Source organism: Myxocyprinus asiaticus, chromosome 21, assembly GCF_019703515.2.
Source record: "Myxocyprinus asiaticus isolate MX2 ecotype Aquarium Trade chromosome 21, UBuf_Myxa_2, whole genome shotgun sequence".
NCBI classification, from domain to species: Eukaryota; Metazoa; Chordata; class Actinopteri; order Cypriniformes; family Catostomidae; genus Myxocyprinus; species Myxocyprinus asiaticus.
In genome coordinates this window covers 39,051,971-39,072,858 of record NC_059364.1, presented here as the reverse complement: position 1 = coordinate 39,072,858, position 20,888 = coordinate 39,051,971, and the positions used below count along the sequence as shown (strand labels likewise).

The following is a 20,888-nucleotide window of genomic DNA, read 5'->3' as shown; positions in this document are numbered from 1 at the left end:
CAATGTAATGCAGGCTTTGCAGAGAGACTTATTGAGAGGATAGGGCCATTCTAAAGGTTAGAGAGAGAGAGTGGAGCATGGACAGAAAATAAATTTATGACTGCTTTTGGTGCTAAAACTTTTAACATTATAATCAGAACGCGGGGTGCGGGGGGGAGGGAACTATATAGAAAATGTACAATACGACCCTTTTAAAATATTTTCTTTTTAAGGTAAATGGAAGTGAACTCATTGCTTATGGCATGCTTTCATCTAATAGGGGCTTGTTGTCAAGCTGGATGATAATTCCGGGTTCGTCAAGACACAACAGGACCCCCAGATATTTTTTGACATGAGTGAGGTCATGGAAGAGACCAAACTCTCTTTGTATGAGAAGGTTGAATTTACGTTAGTACCGGTAAGTTCTTTGCCGCAAGAACATCATAGAATGATATTTGTTGTTTTACTTTATCAAGAAATAAGGATCCAGTATTTACACACATTTGGTGTATGTACCCTTTTTAACAGTTGGGTTCATCTTGCTCAGTATTTTGTTGTAGTTGTTCTTTTACTGGACATGTAGAAGTGAAATCTTGGATGCTGAAATGTAAATAATGAGTTCTGATGTAATTTTCATGCTTTTTGAAGAATGAAGCAGCTGGAGAGGGAAATCGAGCTGTTCGAATAAGAAGGCTGAATGAGAGCGTCTTCTCATCTGCACCAAAATTAGAGGCCTTTGGGGTGAAAGAAAAGGTGCAGTACAGCATATTTTAAGGTTTATTTTACTATGGCTTGCACGACTAATTTTTAGTAGTCAACCAGTTGTCCAAAAAAGTAGTCGGCGGGTCAATATGTCATGTAAATTCACAATATGCTGTGCAGCAGCAGCAAACATTGTTCTTTCTGGCAAGTTCAATGCTGTGTTAACGGAGAGTGTGTGAGTGGAGAGAATGTCTGCACTGCTGAGATGATACAGGTGATAAGTGAAAGCATGCATTTCTCCATTTGCAGACACATTGCTTTCTGTGTTGTCTTAAACCCTGCAAAATAACGGTCATGTCCAACTTGCTTATAGTTTCTGTCAGCCTTTTGCTGACACTTGAAAAGTTCCATGGTGGTTTACAAAATTTTTGGATTGTCAGTAAATACCCCAGTTGAATACGGACAATCTCTGATGTACACAGTTCACTTATAACATTCTTTATGAATGCTTGTTATAATCGAACATGTTTCTGGTAACTTTACACAACAAATGTCACACAGCTACACTGAGATTCAGTTTGTGGACACGGAAATTTCCTCCTGCTGTCACCATGTACAAACACAAATAAAGTCATGATCCATGACTAGTCTACACAAATCCATTACTTCAACTAGTTGCAGGACTAGTCGTGCAACCCCCTTATTTAAATGAATAAATAGTTTATCGATTTAGTGATTTCTTTTGCATGGGTTAGTTGATCCCTAAATGTGTTTGTTCCACCACATTTGCTTGGCTGCTAGCAGAAGAAAATGACCATCAAATTGCTGAAGGATACAAAAGACTATATCAAAGAAGAGGTCAAAGCAGAGGACAAAAGCAGTGAATCGATGGATGTAGTGTAAGTAAATCATGAGTAAGTTCATCATTTTAGCCCATTAGCCATGTTCAAAATGTTCTGAAGGAATATATCATTTGGATCATTGGATTGGCATTGCTCAAGAAATTCTCGATGTATAAAGTGTCTTACAAACACAATCAGACTGAAAGAAGTGTTAATCGTTTTGTTCAAGGGGAAAGTTTTAGAAATAATTTATCTTCTTTTGAAAAGTTTGCAGACCTGAACAAAAGCACAATGAACTTCAGTCATTTGCATGCTTGAATGTGAAATGTAACCCATCCAACAATACTTCAAATAGATTTCAAATATTTTAATGCAGAATACAAACTGTCTGATTTTGCCAGTGGGAAGGAGTAGCAATATACAGTTTAAAGACTTATTGCGGCAAAAATGTGGACTTGGTGTGAATAGTTTTTGTTTTTCCATTCCAGATCAGATTGTTTTAAATGGAGAAAGATTATGCTTTCTGTAACATGTTTAAAATATCTTTTTTGGATTTATTGTGACAATTTCTTAAAATTCAGCAAGCTAAACAAGGAAAACGACAAGGCATTACCACCGATGACACTGAAGAATCTGAAGAAGGAAAGTGAAATGAAAAAAGAAAAAACTAAACCTAAAGGAGATCTAGCACAGAGCAGAAGCAGGGGAAATAGTCGACGCAGGTATAGTCGCAGCAGGAGTAAAAGCCACAGCCGAGAGAGAAGCAGCAGCTACTACAGAAGGCGCAGAAGTTCCAGCCGTGAGAAAATGGACAGCAGATATAGACGTAGTCGGAGCAGAGACCGTTCAGACAGATACCGATGGAGTCGCAGCAGAAGCAGGGAGAGGAGCAGTCGGATGGCCAGGAAGAGAAGTCACAGCCCAGATGACGGAGATGATCGTTACAAAAAACAAAGCAGTATTAAAGAAAAAATAGCCCAAAACCCTGAGGACAGTGTAAGGGAAGAATTCTTGAGAAAAAGGAGAGAGCTAATGGAGCTCAAAGAGTTGATTGCACACAAGAAAGCTATAGTCGCTATGGAGCAAAATGTTAAAAAAATTGAGCCTGAGGTTGAGATAGACATAGAACGTGGAATTACAACATTTGATTATCAACATGTGCATTGGGAGAACATGTGGATGCCTGACCTAAAACCAGTCAAGTCCATCTTGAAGAAACAGTCTGAACTTCCTGATCCTCAATCTCAGGTTTGTTTCCATGCAGACATCTTCCATTTTGTGTCCCTTCCTCTCTTCCATATCTCAGTCTGTTTCTTTTACTCTCTCAAAGGTTTCTACATGCAAGGAAACTGCGTTTGTAAAGAGTGAGAGTCTAGACATGCAAATGGGATGCCGTCAAAGGATAAGTGCCTTTGACTTGAATGCTTCCCCCTACTCTAAATTTGAAAGTGATTCAAAGAAGAGTTTGACCACTGAAGGGTCTGAGAAGATACCCTTACCTGAGTTTGAGGATCCAGTGTTGGTGAGGAAAAAGAAGCGATTAGAAGAACTAAGTGAGTCAATAGCACGCAAAATAGCGATAATTGCAGTGAAACAGAAGACCAAAGCTTTTCGGGATGCTCCTGCAATGGAAAAGGAATATGAGTTTGACTCGCACTCAGATGACCAGTTTGTAATGTCTAAGGAGAACTTATGGAGCTCTGACATAAAAACTGATGTTCAGCCAAAGAAGTCAATTTTGAAGAAACACTCAGAGCTTCTCAGCTCTCAGGTTTGTTTATCCAGATATTGTATAAGTTTAGTACTCTCTGCTGAAAGGAAAAAAAACACAAAAAAAAAACAAGTCTTACCAGATTAAGGTGTTTTTTCCAAACATGGTTGCTGAGTTGTTGCAGGAAACTGGCTAGATTTTGATCCCCAAGATGGTCTACTAGGTTAACTAAGTGTTTCCCAACTACTGTGCCATGAAAGATTGTCAGGTGTGGCCATGGAAAATGATCAAATTCCACAAAATAAATCAGGGCTCCAGACTGCGACTAATTTTGCGACCACTTTTCCTAATAATAGTCCGATTAAACTTTGCAAGAGGTCGCACTGGTGCGACTACAAAGTTGGCCGACTCACTGATTGTGCTCTGTCATTTTTTTGTTGCGTATCATAAATATCAAATGGCTAACGTTCCAAACGCGAAAGGAAACCGCTCTACCGGATCAGTCAGTGCGGCTTAATGGACAGACCAGCGCAGAACGTGCAGTTACATGTGGACTGGTCTCGAGCGCTCAGCCATGCAGATCATCATAAACAGCGCTGCGAGAAGCACGGGCTGGGTCATGGATTCTGCATTGATTATTTGTTAAAAACTCCTATAAAAACCCATAATGTGTCGTATTAAATGGCCCCAGTATTCGAAACAGCATTGAAAATAAAGGAAAAATCTGCGCCATGAACAGACAGAAATGGTAAGGTTTTCAGTCCATACATCACAGATTAAAAAAAATATTTACTATTAACTTGTATCAATATATCGGGGTAGTGAGGGAATGCAATTTTATTTCTGGATGTGTTTTTCTTATGAAAAATTACAATTTGTTTTGTGGTTACTTACGGCTAATCATGGTTTTACGTTTACCTTTGGTTACTATGATCTTATTGCAAATACCACAGTTAAAACTATATGGATACAATAGAATGTTCCTTCTGTATAAAATCTTTTCTAATGCTCTTTGAGCATTCATTCAGAAATGTTTGTCTGAAGCCCTGTAAATAAATAAATAAATACATTTATTTGCTGTGGCATTGCAAGAATTAAATTGCAAGAACAAATCAGCAAATTAGAAAATAAGCAAATTTGTTGTTTTTCATTACCCAATTAGCGCTCTTGTCAGCTGTGACCTCATTATACAGCGTACGTGACTTGTTTTTTGCATAGCCGAATTTGAAACATTACAAGTAAACTCTAATAAGATGGACAGAAAACATGGACAAGTTCTTGAAAAGGAAACCTATCAACAATGGTTATGTGGAATAGTGGGATAGAGGTGTGCTGTGGGATTTTTTTATTTATAAAAAGTGTGCCGTGTCAGAAAAAAGGTTGCGAAACACTGGGTTAACCCCACCAGTTGGCATTTCAGCTGATAATTAAACTAATGACCATAACCTACCAGCTTTGACCAACTAGAAACCATGTACCACCTTGCACCAACTGACCATCTGAAGCTGGTTTTAGCTTCATTTTCCAGCAGAGATATGAAGAATACTTAGAAGCAAAAAATTTTAGGGGAAAGTCAGCTGTCAGTAGCATTTCATTTGTATTATAATTTTTAATTTGCATTTTATGTTTTGCAGAGTGAAACAACCTCCGTTGATTATTATGGTCAAGCAAGTCAAGATGATTTAGTTTTTACAAAACTACCTTCTCAGTCAACAGCAGCTGCTCTGTTTAACAGGTCATCAAATCCACAGCCTGTTCATTCTGATACTTTGGGCTTATTCAACAGGCTCTTAAAAGAGTCTTTAGCAACTATGCGTGTGACTGAACCTTCCCCTTTTAACAAGCCAGTTGTACCACAGTTAGTCATGCAAGCATCCAATTTATGGTCCCTACATGACCCTAAACCTTCCAGCATGTCCAAAGGTTGCAATTCTCAAGATGACCAGCACAGGGCATCATCTCGTCAGACTAATGAGCACCCCCATAGCAGTAACCCTTCTACAAGTCAGGCCGCTCCTTTAGAACAAAAGCGCCGCCTTACAACACAAATGGAGCGCTTCCTTAGTGCTCTCAACAAGGCAGACTCCAGTATAGTAAACTCATTGTTTCATGAGGCTAGAAAGGATCAGGCTTTAATGAGCACCCAGAAGCCCTCTCAACCACAATTAAATATGAACATACCCTTCAGGGATGAGTTATACGATCCATTTAAGGAAGATGAAGACGATGATCAACATCCCTTTATAGGAAGAGGTGTGGGTAAACATTCTGTCCGAGAACAAATTAAAAGCCCTGTGAAAAGAGAGAGCCATTTTTATGACCCCAGCAAAGATGACCACTTGTCTAATGAGAGAGCTGTACAGGATGGTAGTCGCTTTTCTTGGCTTATTGGAATGAAGGAGGATTTTGAACCTAACAAGGATATATTCAGGGATGAGCACAAAGTGGAAGATGTAGTCCTAACCACCCTTAAAAGAACCATAATGAACTTGAAGTCAACAAAAGACGCACAGAAATCATCCAAACCTTCATTTGAGTCCACAACAGTTTCTCAAGTTTCATACCAACCTGCTTCGATGTATGTTGTATCCACAGCTCAACCTGGCAGTTCCCAGTATGCTCAAATTTCCACCATTCCCACTTTGTCAACTTCACTATATTCTTACCACAGTAATGAAAAAAATTTGGGGGGTTCTGCCTGTCCTTTGGATAGTAGTCAGAACACTAATTTACAGTATTCTGCATACCCCTATGGCACTGTACCTCTACCCCCTAATCTAGGTTATGCCAGTGCTCAGCAAGCAATGGCTCCACATATGATGTCTTCTTATAGTTCATACCCTACACAAATGGACAATCCTTATTCTGCGCATCCTCCACGCACCATGCCAATTCCCTATGGGCTTCCACCTATGTCCAACCCTCTCCTCTCTTCCATGAACTCGTCCTACACTACCCTACATGCTGGTCAAAACCTTACTGACAAAAAGACACAACCTGTTAGATCTCTGAAAACAACAGAAACAATAGTCACGACAGTTAATGTTAAAGGAGAGCCAAAAGGAATACCGAAAAAGAAAGTAAATAATAGACCAGCAAAAAGTTTGCATGAGGCGGCAGAGATGAAACTGGTCTCTACCACAATAAAGGATGACATCAAGGCTAAACAGAACAAACGGGTATGACACCTTTTCTTTTCACAAGTTTAATTGCTCTACCTTTTGTTGTATTTTATTTAGTGTTTTACATATTTAACCATTAAATGTAGTAGTATTGTGACATTAAGTAGCATTTTAAATGTTTGGAGAAAGTAGAAATGTTTGCATGTGTATGCAACTAGAGTGAAATCTGCCTGCTTTGTAATGTGTGTGAGCTTAGCTCAAGGTTGAAAAGATAAGAACGAAACTGTTTTGCCAGATTATTGTGCAAATGCTTTATGTAAAAGAGACATATATTAGAATAGAGCAATATTTAAAAAATGTGAATGTAACATTACATATTATATAAGAAAAATATATAACCATTGAGTTATGCATGATGTCTTGCAGACGAGGCTTCGGAGGATTCAGCGGAGAAGAGCCAGACGAAGATTAAATTACATGAAACAGGCTATTTAAAGGAACTTTGAAGTTACAACTGACGTCATCCATAGAGGAGACATGTGGGGAAGAGATGGCTAACTTATCTATAAAAGACTGATGTAGAGAGAATTACATCAGATGCTGTCACGCTTGTGCAGTATCGACGATATTATTTATTGCTGATTTTGCCTTTGAACATTTTTTTATGATTATTTTGATTTGTGCTTTTTTGACTTGCCTATATTTTGATTGCTAGAAAACTGTAACCAATAAAATATTTTTATTGATTACAAAAGGACTTGCCTACTGAGGCTTTTATTTTAATGTTTTAAGTTCGTGAGCCAGAACATACTACGAAGGAGTCTTCTGTCTAGGTTGTAAGTATCATTTATGCTTATAATTTAGACTAGATTAGACTTAATTTACCTAACCTGAGGATAATAAAAATAAGGTAAAAGGTGTTAGTTTATGCACCGCATAACATGGCGCCCAACACAAGGGGGCTTGACGGGGCTTCAAAACATTAAATCGATAAATCACTGCAAGAAGAGTTATCCAAGACCCAAAAGATTAAAAAAAATAAGAAAGAATTACCTGTATCAAAACAGCCTTAGAAAGGTTGTAGTGCACACAATAGATCTAAATCGTATGAGCTTAGAAAGATCCGGTTTAGAGAGCTGTTAGTGAGGTGTAGGTAAGGCCTCGGGTGGTGTGTCTCAAATAAGAGACGGATTAAAAGCAGGAAATTTTAAAGAGGCTGAAATAGGTTTGGCTGTAATCCAGTGGGCTCAGGAACTAAAAAGATTGAGCAATAGTAATATTGAAATACAATGCAAAATGCCTGAAGTTGAATATATAATGGCTACGGTTAAAAAGGCGGACATAAAGGGGCCTGGATAGCTCAGCAAGTATTGACGCTGACTACCACCCCTGGAGTTGCGAGTTCGAATCCAGGGTGTGCTGAGTGATTCCAGCCAGGTCTCCTAAGCAACCAAATTGGCCCGGTTGCTAGGGAGGGTAGAGTCGCATGTAACCTCCTCGTGGTCGCAATTAGTGGTTCTCACTCTCAATGGGGTGTGTGGTAAGTTGTGTGTGGATCGCGGGGAGTAGCATGAGCCTCCACATGCTGAGTCTCCGTGGGGTCATGCACAATGAGCCACATAATAAGATGTGTGGATTGACAGTCTCAGAAGTGGCAGCAACTGAGACTTGTTCTCCTCCACCCAGATTGAGGTGAGTAACTGCGCCACCACGAGGACCTACTAAGTAGTGGGAATTGGGCATTCCATATTGAGAGAAAAGGGGATACAATGTTTTTTAAAAAGGCAGACATAGGAAGTATAAAAATATATGACATGCATTATAAAGTGCTAAAGAAAATAAAAGGAGAACCACTGGATTTAAATAAATTTAAACTGTATCAAAGTGCAATAAATAATTTCAAAGAAGCTGAAGAAATCTGATTAATTTACCAGCAAATAGTGAAGAAGAGAGAATGAGGACTGGTACATTAAAACTTGATTCGTCCACGCCTGAAGCATTTCAAATAGAAATAGGTCAAATAACAGTAATAATTCGAAACGGCCTAATTGAAAATACTACAGGAGGTATGGTAGTTTTAAATGGAAATAAACAGATGATGACTGGCACAGGAACTGCTGGGGCAATTTCTGACAGCCTAGAAACAGGAGCTTTAAAAGAGATCGAAAATGTACGCTCGCTGTTTGGACCTCAGTGTGCCTCAACAGTGAGTGTTCTGGTCTTTGGACATTTATTCTTTATATAGCACTGAGGACATCTAGTGGTTAAGTTAGGTATTGCAGCCTTCCATACAGGAAGTAGTTTATGTAAGGGAGTAGAAGCACATGAGAGAGTTTGCTTAAGCTGTTCCAAAAGCCTCTGTCCTCACTTGATTTGCCCTTTTGCAAGCATTGCCTGTAAGTTATTTGTTTCAGTAATTGTTGTAGACTTGTTACTATAAAACTTATGTCGAATTCATGTTGATTTAAAGCTGTAAACACTAAACTTTAATTGTGAATTAATGAGTACAAGAACAATGCTTTATATTGCAATTTGAGTTTATTTGATTGCTGATATTTATATATCTATCCTTGTTTGAGCTTCAATCTCATGTTTGTGTATCGATGTGTGGTTATATTTTATAGTTTATTGTTTTTCACTCCGTGCTCATGTCTACATGCTCTACAAGAGTCTTTATTAAAACGGCGTTAGTACGCTATTTCCTGACTCTTGTGTCATTCATGACTGGAGTTTGGCTGACTGTCTAATTTTGGTTAAGAACACCAATTGGAGGACAGTACAGTGAAAAAGGCAGATTGGTTGGAGCAACATCAGCTACGACATAGATTAAGCACAAAGTTTGAATCAGTATCATGGACAGACACAAAGAAAGCAACAGAGCCTCTCAGACAAGCTCAAGTAGTAACCGCACATCAGCATCAATGGCCAGTGCAGCGGCTAGAGCCCGTGCGAGGGCAGAAGCAAGTTTGTGCATCCTTCGCTGAAAAAGAGACTAAATTAAAAATGGAGCAAGCGAAAGGGGAAGCATAAGCGCTTCTAGAGAAAGCAAGACTCGCAGCTGAATTGGGTGCGTTGACTCTGCAAAGTGAGGCTGCTGCAGCCATAGCACAGACAGAGTTATTAGAGGCAGCTAAGGAACAGACGAAAAATCTCGACGACAGAAGTATTAAATTGTCGTTAAAGTGAGAATGCGCACAACGTACAAGTGATTGTAATTCAGCAGGCCGAGTTACAAAACAATTTTCACCGTAACGACATTACACCTACCAAGGAACAGCAAAGCATAATCACATGGGACACACCATTTGAATCATCACCACTCGTCCTCCATCCTCAAGGAAATGTCAAACTGCACAAAGAATGCGCCACAGTGTCTGATTCCTATTTCTCGCCTCTCAAATTATGTCCTAATACAGTTGTGCTCAAAAGTTTGCATACCTTGGCATTGATTTTGAAAATATGACTGATCATGATATGTCTTTTATTTAAGGATAGTGATCATATGAAGCCATTTATTATCACATAGTTGTTTGGCTTCTTTTTAAATCATAATGATAACAGAAATCAACCAAATGGCCCTGATCAAAAGTTTACATACGCTTGAATGCTTGACTTGTTACAGACACACACACAGGTTTAAATGGCAATTAAAGGTTAATTTCCCACACCTGTGGCTTTTTAATTGCAATTAGTGTCTGTGAATAAATAGTCAATGAGTTTGTTAGCTCTCACATGGATGCACTGAGCAGGCTAGATACTGAGCCATGGAGAGTAGAAAAGAACTGTCAAAAGACCTGTGTAACAAGGTAATGGAACTTTATAAAGATGGAAAATTAAATAAAAAGATATCCAAAACCTTGAAAATGCCAGTCAGTACTGTTCAATCACTTATTAATAAGTGGAAAATTCGGGGATCTCTTGATACCAAGCCAAGATCAGGTAGACCAAGAAAGATCTCAGCCACAACTGCCAGAAGAATTGTTCGGGATACAAAGAAAAACCCACAGGTAACCTCAGGAGAAATACAGGCTGCTCTGGAAAAAGACGGTGTGGTTGTTTCAAGGAGCACAATACGACGATACTTGAACAAAAATGAACTGCATGGTCGAGCTGCCAGAAAGAAGCCTTTACTGCGCCAATGTCACAAAAAAGCCCGGTTAAAATATGCCCGACAACACCTTGATGCCTCACAGCTTCTGGCACACTGTAATTTGGAGTGACGAGACCAAAATAGAGCTTTATGGTCACAACCATAAGTGCTGTGTTTGGAGAGGGGTCAACAAGGCCTATAGTGAAAAGACTACCATCCCCACTGTGAAGCATGGTGGTAGCTCACTGATGTTTTGGGGGTGTGTGAGCTCTAAAGGCACGGGGAATCATGTGAAAATTGATGGCAAGATGAATGCAGCATGTTATCAGAAAATACTGGCAGACAATTTGCATTCTTCTGCACGAAAGCTGCACATGGGACGCTCTTGGACATTCCAGCATGACAATGACCTTAAGCACAAGGCCAAGTTGACCCTCCAGTGATTACAACAGAAAAAGGTGAAGGTTCTGGATTGGCCATCAGAGTCTCCTGACCTTAATATCATCGAGCCACTCTGGGGAGATCTCAAATGTGCGGTTCATGCAAGACGACCAAAGACTTTGCATGACCTGGAGGCATTTTGCCAAGACGAATGGGCAGCTATACCACCTGCAAGAATTTGGGGCCTCATAGACAACTATTACAAAAGACTGCACGCTGTCATTGATGCTAAAGGGGGCAATACACAGTATTAAGAACTAAGGGTATGCAGACTTTTGAACAGGGGTCATTTCATTTTTTTTCTTTGTTGCCATGTTTTGTTTTATGATTGTGCCATTCTGTTATAACCTACAGTTAAATGGTACATATATTACCAGTTCTCCGAGGGTATGCAAACTTTTGAGCACAAACCTATACCTGAGACTTGTAACGAACAGTGGTCACACACTCATATAGGTGCCCATACAATGAATCCTATGGCTCAACCTTATTATCCCCAGCAATATATTACTGAGGATGCAAATAAAAGCCCTCCTATGACAGAATTTGTGAAATTATTAGCACGTCGCGAACTGGTGTCAACGGGGCTCAATCAATTCGATGACAGACCAGAATGTTTCAGAGCTTGGCAGTCTTCATTCCAAAATGCTATCAGAGGTCTAGATATGTCAGCTAGTGAGGAGTTGGATCTCCTAACCAAGTGGCTAGGCAAAGAATCGAGCCATTATGTCAACAGAATACGCCTGATTTACGTAAACAACCCCCAAGTAGCCCTCAGGAAAGGATGACCGAATGTTATAATTCACCCGAAGTTATCGAGGATGCTCTCTTCAAGTAGTTGGACATGTTCATCAAAATTTACAATAATGAAAAAATTCTATCTGCAAAAGAGGATGGATACTTGCCCGGGTTGGCTTTTCTGGACACTGCTCGGGGTATTAGTCCTATCGTAGCCAAACTTCCACACAGTCTACAAGAGAAATGGATCAATCAGGGCTCCAGGTTCAAAGTAGAACACAATGGCCTCTTTCCCCCTTTCTCATTCTTTGTGGAGTTAATTTGCTATGAGGTGCGAATCAGAAATGACCCTAGTTTCATTTTGATGCTCCTTATAGAGAAAGACCAATTCCCAGAATGGTGAAAATTCCATTGTTAGCTCGCAAGACAGATGTTTCCAGTGACACTAACCTCAATACAAACACCTCCCAAAGGAGTGTAGAAAATCCAGGAAAGAACTGTCCAATACACAACAGACCTCACTTTTTAAGGAAATGCTGCGCCTTCAGAGCGAAATCCATTGAAGACAGGAAAGCCTTCTTTCGCGTGAACGGAATATGCTACAAATGTTGCATACTTATAACACATTTAGTCAAGGATTGTAAAGTAGCCGTCACCTGTAACGAGTGTAAAAGCAATCGGCACATTACTGCTATGCATCCCGGTCCACCTCCCCAAATGTCCAAAACAACCATTCTTCAAGTGGAAGAAGAAGGTGACGATGATACTTTGCTAACATCCACCGTAACATCTCGCTGCACCATGTGCCAAGATATGTTTGACAAGGCTGTCAAAATGTATGCTGTGTTAGATGATCAGAGCAATTGCTCACTGGCAAAGTCAGATTTCTTCAAACTATTCGACATAGTGGAGTTGTCAACATGTCTGGCAGGAAAGCCGAAGGCTTTCTGATAGAACCAGCTGATGGAGGAATTTCCTTCACTCTCCCACCACTCATAGAGTGCAATCAAATACTTGCCAATAGAAGTGAAAAACCAACTCCAAACGTAGCTCTGAATTACCCTCACTTAAAGTCAGTCGCAAGCTACATTCCCAAGCTGGACCCCAATGCCCAGATTCTCCTACTACTAGGAAGAGACATTGTTCATGTGCATAAAGTTAGACAACAAATTAATGGCCCACATGATGCTCCCTTTTCTCAAAGGTTAGGCTTAGGCTGGGTTGTAGTCAGAGAGGTGTGCTTGGGGAACACCCATATTCCAAGTGTGAGCACCTTCAAGACCACTGTGCTAGAAAATGGTCGCACCAATTTCCTTTCACCCTGCACCAGTTTCATAGAGCTGAGAGAGAAAGCCCTTCACAGCAGGGAGCCTCAAGATTGCACCCCTAAAAAATACAAAGATAGCATGTATAAGAATATGGAACTCAATCTTGGCTGCAATGTGTTCCAGAGAACTGAGAGTGACAATGGTCTCGCTCCATCAATCGAAGACATAGCATTCTTAAAGATGAAGGATTCTGATGTCTACAAAGTTGAGGGGAACAGTTGGGTTGCACCATTGTCCTTCAGAGTGCCAAGACAGCAACTTCCAAATAACTATGAGCAAGCTCTCAATCAGTTTCATTCTCTGCAACACACCCTCAATAAAAAACCAGGGATGAAAAAGTAGTTTGTCTCTTTCATGGGAAAGATCCTAGAGACAGACCATGCAGAACCTGCACCACCACTTATGGATGGAGAGAAATGTTGGTTCCTGCCAATCATTGGAGTCTATCATCCAAAAAACCTGATCAAATCAGAGCAGTTTTTGATGCCAGCGCACAACAGTATGGCATTTCTCTCAACAATGTCTTGATGAAAGGTCCAGATTTGAATAATAGCTTGCTGGGAATTCTCCTTCGTTTCCGTAAAGAATTGACAGCAGTCACGGCTGACATTGATCAAATGTTTCATTGTTTCAAAGTAAGAGAGGACCATCGCAATTTTCTTAGATTACTCTGGTTCAGAGGCAATGACCCGAAAAAAGATGTCATTGAGTACCGAATGAAAGTACATGTGTTTGGCATTAGCCCTTCACCTGCTGTCACCATCTATGGGCTAAGGCGAGCTGCTAAAGAGGGTGAAAAGTAACACGGCTCTGATACTCGACAATTCGTGGAAAGGCATTTCTACGTGGATGATGGGCTGGTATCCTTGCCTACCAGCATTCAGGCAATCAGTCTTCTTTTGAGAACAAAAGCTTCTTTAGCTGAGTCAAACCTTCGCCTGCACAAGATTTCTTCAAATAGTCCAGCAGTTATGCAAGACTTTCCTCCAGTAGAACATGCTAAAGGCATAAAGTATCTGGATCTTAACGAGGAAATCCCATCTGTACAACACAATCTTGGATTGTTTTGGGAGGTAGCAGGCAACACCTTCACTTACGATGTGTCATCTGTCAACAACCCATTCACAAAACATGGGGTGTTGTCCACTGTGAACAGCCTTTTTGACCCACTTGGAATGGTATCTCCTGTCACCATGCAAGGTAGGGCTTTAATACGAGAGCTCACCAATTGCACCACCGAATGAGATGCTCCTCTTCCTTAGGAAAAACGAGTTGAGTGGGAAGACTGGCGAGATTCTCTCCAAGACTTGAAACAGCTGCACATCCCTAGAACCTATACCACAGTCTCTCACTCTAAAGCCAAGCTTTTAGAACTATGTGTGTTCTCAGACGCCTCCACTAAGGCAGTCGGTGCTGTGGCTTACCTCAGATCCATTGAAGATAATGGAAACAGCAATGTTGGATTTGTCTTGGGTAAAGCCAAGCTAGCTCCAAAACATGAGCCAACCATTCCACGACTCAAATTTTGCACCGCAGTTTTGGCAGTGGAGGTGGCCGATCTAATTCTCCAAGAGATAACCCTTGAACTGCATGCTGTGAAGTTCTATCAGTGATAGCAAAGTAGTCTTAGGGTACATTCACAATGAGACAAGACACTTCTATGTGTATGTACATAATGGGGTTCAAAGAATTCATCAGTCCACTAGGCCAGAGCAATGGTTCTGCGTCCCTTCAGCGTGTAATCCATCTGATCATGCCTCTCGAGCAATTGCTGCGTCCCACCTTAAAGACACAATATGGCTGAAAGGACCAGCGTTCCTCTACAAACCATACATGAGCTCACATGAGGAGATTGAATCCTTTCTTATCTGTCCAGAACATGATGTCGAAATAAGGCACGAGGTCACAAGTTATTGTGCTCAAATTGAACTAAAAGTCCTAAGCACAGAAAGGTTCAAGCGCTTCTCCACATGGAAGTCTCTGTTAAGAGCTGTTGCCTTCCTCATTCATACAGCTCCATCATTCAAATCTGAGGAAATTCTTAAGGAATGTAAAGGATGGCATCAGTGCACTAAGCCACTTACCCCTCATGAGTATTCGGCAGCCTGGAACATCACTGTGAGAGCGGCCCAACAGGAAAGTTTCCCAGTGGATTTCTCAGCTCTCTCTGAAAGGAAAGACTTAACAAAGAATAGTCCCCTTTTCAGACTAGGTCCTGTAGTTAATGAAGGTCTTATCAGAATCGGAGGAAGACTTAGCAATGCTCCATTAAACTTGAGTGAAAAGAACCCCTTGGTTCTACCCAAACACAACCACATCACTACGTTGTTAGTGCGTCACTACCACAAGCAAGTGAAGCATCAAGGCCGTCATTTTACAGAGGGAGCCCTGAGGAGTGCTGGCCTCTGGATCACTGATCAGTTCTGTCTTGCACAGTTGTGTCACCTTCTGTAAGCTCCATGGAAAAATGGAGGAACAAATTATGGCAGACCTGCCTCCCGAACTTCTAAGTGTAAGTCCCCCCTTATGTGGGGTTAGATGTCTTTGGGCCTTGGACAGTCACAGCAAGATGCACAAGAGGTGGGCATGCTGAGAGCAAGCGCTGGGCTATCTTGTTTACTTGTATGAGCACAAGAGCAGTGCATATCGAGATTAGCGAATCAATGGATGCTTCTAGTTGCATCAATGCTCTGAGGAGATTCTTCACCATAAGAGGACCTGCAAAGCAACTAAGGTCCGATTGTGATGCAAATTTTGTGGGAGCAAGCAAAGAGCTTGGAGTGAACAAGCTTCAGCAGGAAGATAGGATTCTTAGATACTTAAGCGAGCAGGGCTGTTACTGGGAGTTTAACCCACCTCATTCTTGGCACATGGGATGTTCCTGGGAACAAATGATTGGAGTGGCTAGTAGAATCCTTGATTATATCCTGCTAAAAGAGCATGCACCCCTCACACATTAAGTTCTGTGTACCCTTAAGGCAGAAGTTTCTGCTATCATTAATGCCAGGCCTCTCATCCCTGTATCAAGTGACCCACAGTTCCCATTCATCCTAACTCCAGCAATGCTACTTGCTCAGAAAGGAGGAGTTCCGCCTCCTCCAGGGGAGTTTGGAGACAGGGATGATCTTCTCAGTCAGTGGAGACGGGTACAGGCCCTCGCAAACAAGTTCTGGCTCAGATGGAAAAAGGAGTACCTACCCACACTACAGAGTCATAAAAAATGGAATGAAAGATGCCGCAACTTAGTAGAAGGCGACGTTGTTCTATTGAAGGACAATCAAGCTGCCCGTAATATGTGGCCTATGGCAGTAGTCACTTCTGCCATTCCTAGTCAGGATGGGACAGTTCATAAAGTTGTCATAAGAACCACTGCTCAAGGTACCCCAAAGACATTCTCTAGACCTATTGCAGAAGTTGTTCTTCTACCTCAAAGTAATAAAAAGGTCATTCAAAGTTACAGAAAAGAGTACAAATTTAGTGGTGTTGTTAACACCAAACGGGGAGTGTTCTGTTCTTTGGACATTTATTCTTTATATAGCGCTGAGGACAAGTGGTTAAGTTAGGTATTGCAGCCTTTCATACAGGAAGTAGTTTATGTATTGGAATAGAAGCACATGAGAGAGTTCACTTCAGCTGTGTCAAAATCATCTGTCCTCACTTGATTTGCCCCTTTGCAAGCATTGCCTGTAAGTTATTTGTTTCAGTAATTGTTGTTGACTTGTTATAAAACGTATGTAGAATTCGTGTTGATTTAAAGCTGTAAACACACTAAACTTTAATTGTGAATTAATGCGTACAAGAACAGTGCTTTATATTGCAGTTTGAGTTTATTTGATTGCTGATATTTATATATCTATCTATGTTTGAGCTTCGATCTTCTATTTCCTGACTCTCGTGTCATTCATGACTGGAGTTTGGCTGGCTGTCAATTTTGGTTAAGAACACCAATTGGAGGACAGTACAGTGAGAATTACATCTGGTTTGCCACAGTGGAATTTCATTGCACACACTGTAATGACAGACTGCAATGAGGAATTATGCAGCGTGGAACGTTCAGAGTTGGAAGCGAAGACAATAACAGTGTCTGTAATCTGAGAAGCAATAAATAGAGACATACACCATGTTCCAAATTATTATGCACGTGCCATTTTTGTTTGTTTTTCCGAAACAGTCAGTATGATTAAGGATTTTATTTTATCCTCAACAATTATTTTACAATGTGGATGTTATTACATGTGAGAGAACTGATCATGTCAACAGCTTTATTGATACTTTGAAAAAAACACAAAATATGTTGTTCCAAATAATTATGCAGAATACACTTTGAAAACATTCAGTGGGTTATAATGAACTCAAAAACAGAAATCTGTCATATGTGCCTGCATGGACAGATCATTTTTCAAAAAATAAACACAATTTAAAACAAAAAAACCTATTTACAGTTCAAGTTACATATTAATATATGAGCCCTTCTTTGAGATGACTTCAACAACTCTCATCCATTGAACTTGTAAGTCCATGTATAGTTTCTGCCAGTATTTCATTTGAGGATGCCAGTATTGCCTCCCAGAGCTGTTGTTTGGAGGTATACTGCCGCCCACCCTCAAAGATCTTACTTTTAAGGATGCTCCACAGGTTCTCAATAGGATTGAGGTCAGGGGATGATGGTGGCCACACCATGATTTTTTCTCTTTTTATGCCCATAGCAATCAAGGAGTCAATGGTGTTTTTTGCAGCATGGGATGGTGCGTTGTCCTGCATGAAAATCTTTTTATTTCGGAAGGTACTATTCTTTTTATACCATAGCAAAAAAATGGTCTGTTAGCTACTCCACATATCTTGCAGAGGTCATTTTGACACTGTCAGGGACCTCAAAGGGACCTACCATCTCACTTCCCAATACTCCAGCCCAAATCATCACTCCACCACCTTCTTGCTGATGTCTCAGTCTTGTTGAAACAGGGTGGCCATTCACCAACCATCCAGAACTCCATCCATCTGGACCATCCAGTGTAGCTCGGCATTAGTCAGTGAATAAAACTTTGAAAATTAATCTTCATGTAATTCTGTGCCCACTGCAAATGTTTCTATTTGTGAGCTTTGGTTAGGGGTGGCCAAAATGCAGCTTTATGCACTACTGCCAGCCACTGAAGGATCCTGCATCGAGAGGTTCTTGGGACTCCAGAGACACCAGCAGCTTCAAATACCTGTTTGCTGCTCAACAGTGGCTTTTTTATAGCTGCCCTTTTAATAACATTTATTTGTCTGACAGAAACCTTTCTTAATAAGCCTTTACCTGATCGAATTCTTCTGTGCTGTGAATCACTCACAAATCTTTTGACAGTTTGATGATCTCTATTCAGTTTTCGCGATAAATCAGTTTTCATGCCTTTTGCTAGACATTGCATTATTTCACACTTTTGATCTTCAGAAAGATCTTTCTTCCTCCCCATATTGCATGAGAACTGTGACTTGCTTAATAATGTGGAACAACCTCTTATAGTAGGTTTCCTTTTAACTAAGATCACCTGGCAAACTAATTAACTAACCTGTCTGAGATTGATACAAGTTATCTTAAAACATATGAGAAATAAAACAAACGAACACTTTCTTTGAAAAACTAAAACCTGAATCTGGAGACTGCTATGTTTTCAACATCTGCAGAGAGTGAAAACAGTGGAGCAGAAAATGTTATTCTCAAAAATACATGGTTGCGTAGTAAAAAGTGGAATGCTTGAATTAAAACAAGTCACAAATCAAATACAGAATGATTGGCCTGAAGTACAGTTCAAAGGAATTACATATAGGAATCCCTCTAGTGAGAAGCGAGGTAGGAAATTGGGATAAAAAGGTCATTATTGGAAGAAATTTGACTTAGCGTACAAATGCGGTCAGCTAGCTGTTCTCCTTCTGCAACGCGTATAGCCAGAACTAAAATTGGAAAGCAGATACTTATTCAGGAAAGCTATAAATTTAACAGGAAAGTAGGCCTAATTAAAGAAATGGAACGAATTATAAAAACTTTAAAAACAGAAATTAGAAATTTAAGGATGCAGCTGGAGGCAGTGAGAGGTCAACAGGCCATAGCACGATTAGCAGAAACAGAATCTTCAGAGGATTGGGAAAAGGAAACAATGCATAGAGCATTATAGAAGGAGCGACTGCAAACTCATGAATTGGGCTTTTTTACACCTAGTTCATTTAAGCACTCCAAGCGCTCTTAGAGCGGTATAACCTGTGTATGTGAACAACCAAGTGGTCTCAGAGCGGTATAACATGTAGCTATATGTGAACAACCCAAGTAGTCTCAGACCCCCCAAAAGCGAACCGTAATCAGGAGGTGGTCTGAGTATGGTTTGTTTGTGGGTCGATTGATCTGTGTGATGTGAAAGCGAAGAGGTACCAGTCCGCTTTGCATTTTATGACATAAGTACCTCGTGGCTTGCCATATATAGCTGCATTACATAATATTCCAGTCACAATTTACTGTCCACATATGGGAATTTTAAGCGAATATAGATATACCATGACATGTTTTTATGTCTCATATTACTTTCTTGTATTATTTGAGCACCTAAAATGAACTGATCGGCCGCATTCAGAGCAGCACATTAAGATGAACCGCTTTAAAGTACACTGATGGGCGTACCGTCTACGGAGGTTCTTGCCAAACTCCCATGAAAACACAAGCGAGGATTTTTACAGTTTCACTTTAATTTTAATTGCCCAATTGCAAATGTTCTTGGCTCATACACAATAGAAATGACATGCAGGAGGAGACGCTCGCTTGCTCCATTACTCTCGAGATGATAAACAAACATTTTCAAATGCACATAGAATTTCAAATGTTTTCCTTCATGCGAAATAAGGTCTTGTTGGTTTTATCAGAGAGCCTTAACATAACTTGAGAGAAGAATTTAGGACAGAAATACAGTATACATTATTACTATTGCATAATGTAATATAACTGGCGGTATTGTCTGGGTTTCATAAATGATATAACATATGTAATTCTATCCCTGTGCAATAATCTTTTATGAAAAAGACCTTTATATTTTTAAAGCCTTAAAAGCAATCATATAGCCCCATTTTATTATATGATTTTAAGTTAAATATCAATAAATTACTACTTAAAGTAATGCGCGGATTGACGGTCTCAGACGCGGAGGCAACCAAGATTCGTCCTCCGCCACCCGGTTTGAGGCAAGTCACTACGCCACCACGAGGACTTAGAGTGCATTGGGAATTCCGAAAAGGGCAGAAAAATTAAAAAAAGAGATGTATGACAATTTGTATGGCAATTGCTTGTCATAATAATTGCAATTATGAAAAATTATTGTCAGCCAAATTTCATAATCTTGACAGCCCTAGCTGCAATGGGGTCTGAGTTCTTTTAGGAGTTGTGGTGTGAGCAACAAGGGGTCTGAGACCACATTAATGTGAAGAGGACCAAAAAAGAAACTTTTAAGTTCACTTACATTGTGAACACCAAAAGCACTGAGGTCATTTGCGGCTGGTTGCCTTTCTGGTTCACTTTAACTGGGTTTGGTTCACTGAAGACACCAGTCAGACATCTTGACTTTATAACCCCCAGGAGAGATATGGATGCATGAAGTGATGTTCAGGAGAGAAAACTGGAATTGCAGTTAACAGAAGCAATTAGGAAGCAGATAATTTCAAAAACATTTGACAAAGATGATAATGCATATGCAGACAGAATAATGAAAGCTGCAGAGAATGCAAAATTAAGTCTGGAAGCAACAACACGCCTAGTATGCTCACTACGTTAGCAGCACATACTATATTAGCAGAAGCATTAGAAAGAATGAGGAATTTAACAGGAATGGATGATAAATATGCACAATGGAGAGAACGTTTGATAAACACGCAGAAGTGTCGAATTCTCTTATTAGGTTTGTGGCTATCAATTGAACA

General features: G+C 40.2%; 1 protein-coding gene across 2 annotated transcripts in view; it reads left to right on the top strand.

Annotated features, from left to right (window-relative positions):
* Nucleotides 1-7,113, top strand: part of LOC127412291 (uncharacterized) — a 61,762-nt gene extending 54,649 nt beyond the window's left edge. The window contains exons 19-25 of one of the 2 annotated variants that reach the window (XM_051648529.1): nucleotides 260-397; nucleotides 628-732; nucleotides 1,486-1,580; nucleotides 2,105-2,771; nucleotides 2,854-3,294; nucleotides 4,869-6,413; nucleotides 6,783-7,113. In XM_051648529.1, coding sequence (XP_051504489.1) covers nucleotides 260-397; nucleotides 628-732; nucleotides 1,486-1,580; nucleotides 2,105-2,771; nucleotides 2,854-3,294; nucleotides 4,869-6,413; nucleotides 6,783-6,851 — 3,060 coding nt within the window. In that variant the 3' untranslated portion in view covers nucleotides 6,852-7,113. Of the gene's footprint in view, nucleotides 1-259; nucleotides 398-627; nucleotides 733-1,482; nucleotides 1,581-2,104; nucleotides 2,772-2,853; nucleotides 3,295-4,868; nucleotides 6,414-6,782 lie in introns of both variants that reach the window. The other variant, XM_051648528.1, reaches the window with a different exon arrangement.
* The last annotated feature ends 13,775 nt before the right edge of the window (nucleotides 7,114-20,888 follow it).